The 13,186-nt window shown below is 43.8% G+C and overlaps 1 protein-coding gene across 1 annotated transcript in view; it reads left to right on the forward strand.

Annotated features, from left to right (window-relative positions):
• Positions 1-13,186, forward strand: part of GALNT17 (polypeptide N-acetylgalactosaminyltransferase 17) — a 202,727-nt gene that overhangs the window by 126,383 nt on the left and 63,158 nt on the right. The window contains exon 6 of the mRNA XM_069874228.1: positions 4,228-4,345. Within this exon, the coding sequence (XP_069730329.1) occupies positions 4,228-4,345 (118 nt within the window). The remainder of the gene's footprint in view (positions 1-4,227; positions 4,346-13,186) is intronic.

Here is a 13,186-nt window from a genome sequence, read left to right on the forward strand (position 1 = left end):
GCTTTGCAAGAGGGACAAATACCACCTCTCCAGGCAGGGGAACGACCATCCAAGACGAGCTGAACGTGGTGCCGTGTCTCCTAAAGAATAGGAAATGTGTTAATGAAGGCAGAGCAACTCCATGATTGAAGTTTATTAAAAACAACAGCGGTTTAATGGAAACTGGAAGCACCAGCAGTTCTTAAAGTCTATTCTCGGCCTTCCTGCGCTCAGCGGTATGACTGCTAATGATTTTTTTAATATCTATTTTCTACATATTTTATAACTTCAGCTTCAATATGAAATTGGAAGCAAAATCCAATTGTGTAGGAAAATTAATTTCCTTGAATTGAAGAAGCAATCTACTTGAGACTTTTTAATCATTAGATGGTAACTGTGCGCTAAAGAAAAGACAGCCATTAATGTAACTTAATAGACTAGGATAAACATTTTTCCTTGTATCTTCTTCATCTTTATTTAGAGATTCATGCTGAGGGTATTTCATAAAAGTGACCTTTCGTCACTTATTGTACAGAGGAGCCAACAGAAATAATGGCAAGGAACTAACACGGTGGATTTCTGGCTTCAAACCCAACAATTCTGCTATACTTACTCTCTGTTCATCCTTTTCTGCCAAATTCTGCTTTTCCGGTCTCATTAAAGAAAGAATAGCTATTTGGACAAATAAAAACGCTTTTAGCTGAGCTGAGCTGTGTGATTTTTAAAAACAAACTGTGTTAATGCTTTTAATTAAGGGGCAGAGGAACAAGAGGCTTTATCAGCTCTTTTGTCTGCAGGCCATTATTTCATTGCGGATGGGCTATCTATTATTGTAGACATCCACCTTTTTGAAGGATTTACTACAAAATCAAATGGTGTTTTTATTTAAATTGTTGAGCGCTGCTTGATTCCCCATTTATTTAATATGGAGGCAATGTTACGAAAAAGAATGTAGCACTTAATTTGTATTGCTTGAGGGAGCTCAGATCCACTCCCGAGTGCCGCTTTGCGTGCTTTGTGGTGTCGTGTGTTGAAAACAACGTGCAGCAAAATGAAGAGGAGGAAAATGGGAAAGTGAAGTTGCAAAGTCCCAACCAGGCTGTTTCTGACGGCATTTTGGAAAGGAGTGGTGACTCTGTGGTCTATAAAGTGAAGTCATGTTGTAAAATAGTGATGGGAAAATTTTTCTTGGGGTACAGCTCCTGTGTGTGGCTGTTAGGCAGCTTCCAGTTCAGAAAATTCATGTTTATCTAGTGGTGAGTTCCCAGGGATCCATGTAGTTGGGTCAGAAATGCCATTTCATTTGTCTGAAAATTTCACCTAGATTTTTTTTTCTGGTTTTGACTGTTTTCCAAGTCAAACAGACCAAATAGGTTTTGACTGGAGAAACAGGAGGTTCCTGTGCTCCCACACACTTATTCCCCACGGAGGAGATGAACTGGATTGTTCATGCTCCGTGTAAAACCAGAGCAACTTACCCCTCTATTTAATTCCAGGAGGTAATCTAGGATAATGGAGCTATTAGATTTGGCATCTGTAACATGGTTATCATTTCAGAAAGAATTGTTTCTGCTAATGGCTGGTAACTTGCTACAAATAAAGCAATAGAATTGAAATCTTAAGTACTAGAGTGGCAGCAAACCATGAAACATTATGGTGCTGATTGGAAGGAAGGCCGAGCTGCTTGTCAACGAAAAAATCTATTGAAAAAAGCCTCTGATGGATTCCAGTTCTCACTAATTTAATATGGCAGCGGCGTTCAGCTGTTCTACCAGTCTATTAAAAGTATTAAGATGTCTATAAATAATAATACTTAAGTGGCTGGAACTCTCATTCAAGGAACTCAAGGGTTTTGCAAAGATTAATTTGTTGGGCTGTCAGCAGAGCTGAGCTGCGGGTCCCTTGGGGGTTATTGAGCCTGGGGAACGTTGGGGACTCCAGATGCTTCTCTGGCAGATATGGGCCTTTTGAGGGGTGAGAATGGAGAGGTTGAGCACGGGCCTGATCCTTGCCATCTGTAGGCTGTGTCTGGGTATATTTCATAGGGTCATAGAATAACCAGGTTGGAAGAGACCCACCGGATCATCGAGTCCAACCATTCCTATCAATCACTAAACCATGTCCCTCAGCGCCTCGTCCACCCGTCCCTTAAACCCCTCCAGGGAAGGTGACTCAACCCCCTCCCTGGGCAGCCTCTGCCAGTGCCCAATGACCCTTTCCATGAAAAATTTTTTCCTAATGTCCAGCCTAAACCTCCCCTGGTGGAGCTTGAGGCCGTTCCCTCTCGTCCTGTCCCCTGTCACTTGGGAGAAGAGCCCAGCTCCCTCCTCTCCACAACCTCCTTTCAGGTAGTTGTAGAGAGGAATGAGGTCTCCCCTCAGCCTCCTCTTCTCCAGGCTAAACACCCCCAGCTCTCTCAGCCGTTCCTTGTAAGGCTTGTTCTCCAGCCCCCTCACCAGCTTCGTTGCTCTTCTCTGGACTCGCTCCAGAGCCTCAACATCCTTCTTGTGGTGAGGGGCCCAGAACTGAACACAGGATTCGAGGAGCGGTCTCACCAGTGCCGAGTCCAGAGGGAGAAGAACCTCCCTGGACCTGCTGGTCACACCGTTTGAGGGTGCCTTCCTCCTCCGTGAGCCATAACTGCTTAGTTCAGCCTTAAACGTGGTCCACAACATGGACAAGCCATGCCTAGAGCTAGGATTTTGGGTCTGCCGTTATAATACACAATCTTGTCGCTGCATTTCTGCCTCAAGACTAGGTTCCCTCTGGAGAATGTGCATTTTTAAGTGGTATGACATTTCCAGGCACACAAGCTACCAGTGATGTTACACCTTCCTTCCCCAGGGAGCATGAGGTGAGCGTCTCTTAGGCCCAGGCAAGGAGCTACAGGGTGATGGCCATCCCATCCTGCATGGTGGAGCTCCCTCTTCTTGAAGGTCTGAGCTCAGGGTGTGCAGGGACGCCCTGGATCTCCCCATAAGAGCAGGCTCTGGCAGTACCTTGGGTCAGCTTAGCTGTAGACTTAGTTGTCTCCTCCCTGCTGATCCCTTTAAGTGGATCGTTGAGTCTTGTCTTTACAGCATGGATTCAAATGAAAACAAATTAAAGGGGAGAACAGTTTTTATATTTCTATTTTAGTACGGAACATATCCCGGGGGGTAAAATTTCCACATACCATAATTGCAATAGATTAGTGTATACCCAAGCAGCAAGAGCGTAACGATACAGCTTTGTTCAGTGCTGTGCTCTGTGGCAAAAAGTAATTTTATGTACAGGGTCACAAGTGTTTAAGCACTCAAAAAAAGACCCCCAGATGTGATCTCAGCTTATGTGAATCACAACTGGCAGCCTCAGCTCAGGGCAGCTGTATCAGGTGGAGATCTGGTCTGATGTTCTGCAGGGTAACGAGGGAGGGATGATGCGTGTGCACGTGGCAGCCAGGGTTGTTAGTAAACACAACCAGCTATTACATTCTTCAAATTGCATAGTTATTATAAATTAACCCCTGACACCGTGTTTTTCCTTGATCTTTGTGCTACTCTATTCATGTCGGTATTGTTAGCTCCCTTCTTATTTTTCACTGTTGTTTTCCCTGCCCAGACTCTGTGCTTGGCTGCTCTTGCAGAGGTGGAGCTGAGCAGCAGTGTTAGCTGCAGGGCACGAGATTTCACAGGATGATTGTGACAACTTGATCTCTTACCCAGAGCACTGTTGATGCTGGTAGAACTGGGTAAAAGGCACAACAGATGTTTCCAAAAACACTTGTCTTGAGCTTTTGCTCATTGGTGAAGGCTCCTTTGGGATGTATTAGAAAGATCCCAGTGAGAAACCCTTTTTCAGAACATGCCATGAAATCTAGGGTTTCTTCTGAAGTCTACTTTGTTTCTAGACATGCTAGAAGAAAGTAAGAGAAAGAAAATGCTATTATTCTATTTCCTTCACAAATGGTAATGGAAACCACAAGAATTTGTGCCCTTGCTCATAGACACCTCGAGGTGTTTGTGATGGAGCCAAGACCCAAAGGCTTTTCAGTAGTGTAATCCTAAACTCTTTCTCCAATATTCACGGTGAAATGAACTTAAATTTTGGACAGTTGCATTGCAGTGGTAAAATCATGTCTTCAAAGGCACAGAGTTCACTCATTGCTGCAAAGTCTCCAAGATAACTTTGCAGAAATCAGCCTCCTGTCCATTAAACATGGGAAAATGTCAATAATTATGTATTTCTGTTGTTTTTCTTTCTGTGCAGGACACCAGCAATGATCGGTTGCTCATTCGTTGTGCACAGAAAATTCTTTGGAGAGATTGGACTTCTTGATCCTGGGATGGATGTGTATGGAGGGGAGAACATCGAGCTCGGCATCAAGGTTTGTGATGCATTTGTGAGAAAAATTGCACCTGACAGTAGTTAAAGAACCCAAAGCAGCACTTTAAAGACTTAGCATAAACCGTTATTAGAACACTTCAGGGAAATTTGATGTTGTTTATAGCATTTTAATTTCGGGGGGGGAAAACTACTTGCTTTTAGGAATGAGTGAAGTTTTTTGTTTCTTGGGTGCTTATCTGTTCGACCTGATGCACAAAGCTACTGAGATGAAATGTTACGCCAACATATACCGGTAGCGGTCGTGTCACACTGATACTGTAAGTTAGAGGTATCTGAAATATGAGAAAAAATATAGTGCCATTTCCATCATGTGAACAGTCTTAGGGAGGTTGGTGGGACTCGTGAGTATCTCAAGGAGATGCAAAGCCGGAAAATATTTTACAGGCATTTAGTATCTGCAGATAAAATCAGATCATAAACAGGCAAAACCTGGTTTTTAAAACCCTAACAGCCATGTTTTTAGAGCTGCCTGAGTGCATCCATGCAGACGTTTGTCGTTACAGAATCCACTGTGACAACATCACTTGATTACTGTGTACAGTATTAGATGTGGCTTAGTGATTCAAGTGTTTACATACAGTGAAGTGATTCATAAGCAATGAATTCAATGTTCAGAAGCAACTTGGGATGCCAGAGTCTGTGGAGATTCTTCCAGGCATGTTTTAGAGTACAGCACTTGTACGTTAACAAGCTGATAGGGAGAGGCTTGAGAGTTATAACTGGAAAATTGGATTGACTGTGCTGTTGTAAAAATGAAAAATCATTGTTCGCTTCATAGGTTTACCAGAGGATATTTGCTTTGCTGGCAAATCAGAAGAAACTTAAGAAATCTATTGTTATTGGCTATGGGGAACAATAATCTCACTTAAACAAGGGAAAAGAAATTAAGGGCTTTAAGTATGCCATATAGCTCTTCTCCATATGAAGTAATTATTGCACATCATCATGCAGCTCGCTTCTTTGGTCTGGAGAGATCCCGCTCTAAACCAAGCTTCTCTTGTGGCTATCCTAATTTGTTTGTTTATGGGATATTTTAATAGTATTATTGTTGGAGTAATCTTTTCACAATTAATAATTCAACTCATCTGCGAGGTTTTGGGGGATTTCATAGCAGATTGGCTTCTTAACCAGAAAAATAAGATGTATGTCTCAGGGACAAGTGCTGAGCATAAGTCCTTTTCTTTTTCACATGCAGAACTTTTTAGAAATGTAATAAACAGCCTTTAGATATTTGAATTTCACTTCGTAGTAAGAGTTCAGATACAGTTTATCCAAGGCTAGTTGTTGGACGTGTAAGGAAACAGATTCTCGTTATGGATTCGGGCACGTGTCAGGTCTTGGACAAATATATCTGTTTCAAATAGTGCTGATGAACGAAGGTTGCTAGCCCTTCCTCACATGTGTGCAAGCTGCCACGGCTGGGGTCTGTAGCAGCTGTATCACAGTACCAGTAAGACAGGGCTCCCCGTTAATAAAATCATTTCAAAGGATCAACTCAAATGGAAAATCATTAGGCGTTTTGTGGGTGTTTTGCTGTTTTGCCTGATAAGTGGCTGCCTGTAGCCAGAAAAGTGATTCAGTGGTTCCTGGTTTGTTTCAGTGGTTCTTGGATGAAAATAAGTACAGGAAGTATTTCTTTTCCTTTTGATGCTGGTGCAAATTCCACTTTTTAAACCTTATCTTCTTGTATTACCACAAACGCTCAAAAGAACAAAAAAGAGATAATAAACTCATTGAGGCAGCAAGGAAGACATGGAAAAATTACGGTGTTTCAGGCAAAAGCACGAGCTAACTGTATTATGGTAAGATTAACTGCAAGTACTTTGAATAATAAAATTAAATAAGTGAGAAGGTTGGGCTATCCTAACAGAGAAGGGCTAAGGTTTTGTTCATACTGTACAAAAGTCTTGTTCTATTAATACGCTTCAAATATTCCAAAATAGGCTTTACTGTGCCTCTGTGTGTTGAAATATAGGGGCCACATGTTTCTTCCCGTTGCTTGAATTCAGTTAGTGAAACCAGAAAGCTCCTACATGAGGCACATAAAAAAAAATAAAGCCCCACATCACAAAGGTGGCTCTGGGCTCGCTGCTGTCCAGTTTGTGCTGGGAAGCATCCTTGGATTTCTCGGATAATAATAAAGCTGCTAAGCATGTTGCTGCCCCAGGCAAATTCCTGTTCTGCTTGTGGGGTAGCTTTGGCCCTGACAAGGGGAACATGCTGTTCTCTGCATTATTGTATTTCCTTTTATCATGCTGGAGTGTCTCCAGAAGGTTGCACTTATTCACTCCTCTCGTCCCTGATGTCCACTACTTCACTTCCCAAGGCAGATTTGAGCCTAATTCCCCTTCTCTTGGCAGAGGGCGGAGAAGGATTTGCTAAGCAAGGCAGCTTAGGCCAATATTTCAACTGAGAGGTTTTCAACATGCTTGCTTTATTCCCCTCGCTCCCAAAATGTGCCTTGCAATCAAATTATAACAGCACCAGGCCTTCCTTACTGTCTTGACAGCCACAACATTTGATCTGTTCCTGTGTTAATAACTGCCTCCAGCAGATTGCTTGTGGAATTCTCATCCTTGTGTCCAGCTGGTGGCTAAGTGATGCTAGTGAAGCTGCTGGAACCGAGGCGTGTGGAGACATCTCATACCTGGTCTCAATCTTGCCCTGGGAACAGGGAGAGTGAGTGTTGCTCCAGGCTTCCACCGCTCATCGAGGGGAGGTGGGACACAGCCTGACCCCTTCCCCAGGCCCAGCTCCTGCTGTTGGTCCCATATAGAATAACCTGCTCTCTGAACAAGCTTTGAGCCAACTCTTTTAACCCTTTGCTGTACTGAACAAGTTTCTGCTCTGACTTTATAAACCCGGTGTCCAATTTCCACGACTCAAAAGTGTTGACGCTGCTCTGGGTCCCCACCAGCTCCATGTCTGAATTTTGGCACAGAGGCTTCTCTGACTGTCTCTGCTCCTTCTGCTGAATGTTTTTATTTCATTTCAAACCTGTTTGTGGCCCTGGCTTTTAGTGACTGTGTGACTGAATGGGAAGACTGCTTTTGCTGCATCTCACTTTTTCCCTGCAGGGAGGGTTTCATGTGTTTTCGTGGTTAGTCACACACATTCACTAAAGATGCTCCATAAAATTGCTCCTGTCTATTTGAATAATGATGCAGAAGCCTCTTGCATGACTGTTGCTATGATTTCAAAGTCTGAGATGGGATACAAGGTTGTTTGCAGAGTATTTTGTGCTTCTGTCATGCATTGCTAATTAAACTTATTTGAGTTGTCTTTAAGAGATTAATTTAATCAATAAGGATATTATTACTACTTTGATGGTATCATTTGTACAAATTGTCACTTGAAGAAAGCAATTAACTGAGAATGCTTATTAGCTGATCCATCCCACACCTTATTTGTGTTGTAAGAATCGATTATTGAATTCATTAAGGAAAGCACAATTCAGAGATCCCTTTGAAGTTTAATGACTGACTCGAGCTATTTTTTTACTATGAATGTTAAGTTGTCTGAAGTTTGGGTTGGAGCTTTTTAAACGCAGCACAACAAATCCTCTTAATATCCCAGATTTTTTTCCCCTAATTTGTCATCAGGCTTCGACAGGACAGATTTCTGTTGTGGCCAAGCCAGTAGTCACATTTGTGAAGCAGGCACAATTGCATCTGTGTGCATAGCTCTGAGGGTAGAGAATATGGAGCTTTGAAAAACAAATGGGTACGATGAGGGACTGAGCATATTATTGTTAGTGGGTTTTCTTTAATAATCAGACTTTCATCCTGCAGCCGCGTAGGCACCTAAGTAACCTCATTGCACTGGCGGTGACACTGATCCTCTCCTAGAGACTGCGTACCCTTCGGTCTTTTAGAAAACCTTAAAACAGATTAAATAGCATTTTAATGGTACAAATCTCTTGTGTGCGTTTGATCCATGAAGGAGCCCATTTTGTTTATATGAGTACGATTATTCATATGCTGAAGTGTTGAGAGGGTCAGACAAAAGAAAAAGGAAAGCCATCAAATGGGTATATTTAGAATCCACAAGGGAGCTTGACTCTTTCTGCGTTCAGAAAATCAAATCCTTCTCTTCCTGCATACGTTTTCCATAAAATAGTGGCTATGTCTTTTTGTTAAGATGAATACGGTGAGACTGTCTAGCGCAAGCCATTCTTTCAGCCTCTGGGGCTTTGTTGGATTTGAAGAGAGGGATATGCAGCCCTATGGGAGCAGAAAATCCCCGCTGTGGGGTGCTGGGTGGGAGCAGAGGAGGATGTCAGGGCAGTGCTATGAGTCATGAGAAGGATGTTTTAATTTTTCTCCTCTCCTTTTGTAAAAAAAAAAATCTACTGCAGCACAGGCTGGATTTCCCATCTCAGCTGGGAGCACAGGCTCCAGTGAGGATACTGCGTGTCTTTATATGACATTGTGCACGTCTCTAAAATAGAGAATGATAGACATGAGCATAATGGGCAGTGAATAAAAAACATTGCTAGGCGGATATTTGGGAAGGTTTCTACCTGCATGAACCTAATGTCTAAATAGTTAGAGCCTGTCATGAACATATAAAAATATCCCTGGTTAGGGTGGAATTTATTTTTATAACGTTAACCCAACGTGCAGACGTCTAATACCAGGTGTCACGTTCTGACTCCGTGACGTGTTTTAGTGCTGTCATTCGAAACGTTGTTTTGCTGGGGCTTTTTGTTTGATCATGTTCAAATGCCTCTGTCTCTCTCAGTTCTTCTGATTAATATATTAAAGCCTGGGTGCAGGCAGAGATAGCTGACGGTAGGCAGCACCTGAAATCCCTTTTTAACCACCCTGTCCATCAGCGCCTGGCACGAATTACAACTTTCCTCTGGTGACTGTCACATCTGTGGGTTTCACGAGTGCCGTGCGATGTGCGCACCGAGGCTTGCAGGCTGCGGCGTGTGGTGGGATCTGGGAGATCTGCCATGATGCATTGTTACATTTTTTTTTATCACTTTGAAAAATATGAAGCTGAAAAGCATGTAATTTATTCATGAGGCTTTATTAAGCTTGTGAGGGTTCACTGAGATGCAGGAGTTAGGGTTGAATCGAGTTTCTCATGTTGCGCGGGGTCTCTTTCCTCATCGGCACCCAGCTTTGCTGAGAATGAATTAGTTGTGAAATTGCACGTGTGGCCCTGAAGGGGTTTGTTTGGGGAGGTGTGGGAACAAATCAGCCTAAACTTCTGAGGGAAGGACTTCGAGGAACACAGATTGGATTTGCTGTGAGATGCCTCTCAAACTTAGTGTTGTGGTGGTTTGCAGGAGGTGTTGGTGCATCTGGTTGCAAAGAAGGAGAAAACGCACCTTTGATGAGGGGAAGGCTCTGGGATTGAGTTTCCAGATATCAGACAGTAACGGTTGATCTCAGAGGAGTTTGTACCATTCAAATAGCCACTCTTGACATTCCTGAGGGTTTATACCAAGGACCTGCAGTCTTCACAAGGCTGTTCAGGTACAGATGATGTGGAATTCGATGCTAGTGGAGGGGGATGCTCGAGTGATGCTGTTGGCTGGAGGGGAGGGAGATGAAACTCTGGGCTCACCTATCAGGGACAAGAAGTTTTGGAGTTAGAGCACAACACAGGTTGAAATGTTGGGGGCTAAACCATGGTGAAAGCAACAGGGAACCACCAAAGCCCAGGGCAGTTTTATTTAACAGACACAGGAATTCCAGTTGGCCCAGCCTGATCTGCAGGATGAAGCTGTGTGGGAATGGATCGCATCTCCCTCCTGTATCTCCAGGCACAAAAAGCCTCCCTGTAGCATGGAGCAGCTGTAGCAGCAGGGGGGTTGATGCAGGCTATCACAGACCTGCCTGTGGCTTGCCAGGACTCCAGAGACTCCTGCACATCAGAAAATGTGAAAACAACTACAAAATCTCAAACAAAAAAAGCCCCCAAAACAACCCACCGCCAAAACTTGCCAACAACATAAACTCAAGATCAGCTTTTAAAAAGCATTTTATCAGTCAGACACCAAAATCAACTTAGACATTGGGACTTAAGGCTGTTCCCAAATAAAAAATCAAGTTAACTTGGAACAAAATAAAAGTCTGTGTAGGAATGACCTTGTAAAAGGGCTTAGAAATATAGCTTTAGAAATAGTGGTACACCGGTAATACATTACTGTCATGTACATCCCCAGTCTGTTTATTTGCACCTGTATCCCTGTTAGATTTTGCTCTTCAGAGCGATTGTTGCATGGCTGGAAGAAATATTTCCACCGCTGAACAATATCCAATCACTGCCTGCATTTATTTTAAGAGCAGGAATCAGTGCAAGTATGAATTCAGATCCTATGTTTGGCATTTTAGTTGTCAGCTCAGTATTTACTGTAGGTGCTTGAAGATGCTTTATAGGAAGCTCCGGTGTACTTTTCCAAACTGGTAAAATGCTTTTCATCACAACCGCCTCCATGGAAATGGAGCCGTATTTTGATTATTTCTAAACAGGCTATAACCTCTGCGCTGGGAGCCGGGGAGCAGCTCTGCTCCTGCCGCCGCAGTGCTCGGGTGGTTTATAGCCACCCCTCCTTGGGAAAGGAAATTGCGGGCAGGCAGACGCAGAGCTCCCGTCTCTCTCTTCCCTCTTGATAGGAAATGATTTGTCATCCCTGCCTGTTATCTGCTGACAGATGGGGATGGGTAGAGCAGGGGGAAGGGACTGCTATTATCACCCCAGTTGATTCTAGTGGTTTCACTGACAAGTTGATTTTTATGCTGGGAAGACACTGATCATCTTTGCTGGGAAACATGATAACTCTTCCTGCGCAATGGGCCGTGTGTTGCCGTTGAGATTCACTGGTGGATGAAGAAATCCTTTTTAGGAGTCAGCCATCCCTTATCTTCACTTCAAACTCTTGACAGGTGCCAGCTTTTACTGATAGGGCTGGTGTCCCTGCAAGTGGTGGTTAGAGACTTGTGAGATGTGGTGAACGTGCTGGACCACAGCCAAATTCTTTCACCCTGGAATCACAGCTCGGGTGGAGAAAGCCAGATGTGGAGAGCGGCCACAGCATCTCCATAGCTAAAGGGGCTGTGGCCATGTAGGTTCATAGAGATTAGGCAAATTTTGGTTTATTTATGCTTTTCACTGATGTTTTTTGGAAAATGGAGCCTAAATGCTGGGAGAGGTTCTGCAGTGCTTGTGTTTGGCCCATCTTTGCTCCTGAAGAACAAAACCACTTCACCTGTTGCTTCCACTGGATTCTGTGGAAGGGGTTTTCCTTCATGTCCAGCCCCAGAGATACCTGCAGTGCCGTCCTGTGTGTCTCACACAGCCAGCCCTTGCTGTTGTGGGGACGACTCCATCCCTGGAGGTGTTCAAGGCCAGGTTGGATGCGCCTTGGGCAGCCTGATCTAGTGGGAGGTGTCCCTGCCCATGGCAGGGGGCTTGGAACTAGATGATCTTTAAGATCCCTTCCAACCCAAACTATTCTATGGTTCTGTGGCTTTCCTGTAGCAGGAGATGTTTCTTGGATGGCCGGACAGTGGTGTTGGGGCACACTGATATAAGGGATCAGGGTGCATTTTTGGGGTATGTCAGCAGGCATTTTAAGTACTGTCGGGACCCAAAGCTTCAAGTGTTGACATTCACCATAGGCAGGAGTGTCTGGTCAGCGAAGGGGTTGGTGAGGGTGATGCCAGCAGGCTTTGCACAGCCATGCTTTGGCTTTCACCCTCCATGTTCTAGCAGGGATATAAATTATTTAACTCCTCTTAAACAGCAGCGATGGGTATAAGCTGCTGAAGAAAGATTCGCATATCGTTTCAACTGACGTATTTCCCTCTGTGCTCTAAGGTACATTGGTTTGCTTCTTTATTAGCCCTCTGGGACCTGCTGAGTGGAAGCAGCTCTGGGATGTCCCTTCCCATCCTTTTTTGCCTGGACCATAGTCACGTTTCCAGCACTGAGCGCTCGTTAATGTGGGGATGATGCATGAGCCAGAGCGATCCTGGCTGTCCAAGTGCCTGATGGCTGCAGTTCGGTCAGGAACTGCTGAGATGTAGCAAAGTTAGGCCTATGAAAGCTGGTTTTATAGCATCACTCCCTGGAGGACAACTGTCCTTTAAAGTATTTCTGGGTGTCTGAAACAATAGTTCTCTCAATTTGCTTCCTCCGTTCACTCATCACAAGGTGAGCAGCACATTTACTCTGTGCATGTGCCTGTGATGTCTGGGATATAAATTATGCTATAAAACAAAAAAAAAACCCCAGACTTGTGTCTTCCTAAAAACCAACTCCAAGCCAAACTGAGCTCTGTCTTCTTATAAAAAGCACGCTTGGGAAATGCCAAGAGAAAATCTGACATAAAATTACGCACCAATAAATGAGGATCATAATAAACTGAGATGAGGAATGAGGTTTTTTTCATCCTGTTATATTCATAAAGCTTTCAGAAAGCTCCCTGTTCATCATGATGGCAAAGGCAAGGTTATTTTTCTGTCTTTTCATGTGTCCTTTCTTATGAGAAAAGTAACTTGTGATGTCCTTGCTGGGGCTGTGGGACACGCAGGTTTCTTCCCTACCTCACCCAGAGCCACAAAGTTGATTTTATCCCTCTCACGGGTCTCTGGTGACTCAAACAGGGAGGTATCCTCAGACCTGGGAGCGATCCTGTCTCATAATCACTAAGCTTAGGGTTTTTTTTCCTGAGAATAAGGCTTTCTTTTCATTGACTACAGATTTCTCCTAAGCTTGAGTATTGTTCCCAGTGAAAAGTAATCAATGCCGTTACACTCCTGTGATTTTCAACCAAAAAGCTTGTAGTTAGAAATTCCCAACC

The sequence above is a fragment of the Phaenicophaeus curvirostris genome, chromosome 21, assembly GCF_032191515.1.
Source record: "Phaenicophaeus curvirostris isolate KB17595 chromosome 21, BPBGC_Pcur_1.0, whole genome shotgun sequence".
NCBI classification, from domain to species: Eukaryota; Metazoa; Chordata; class Aves; order Cuculiformes; family Cuculidae; genus Phaenicophaeus; species Phaenicophaeus curvirostris.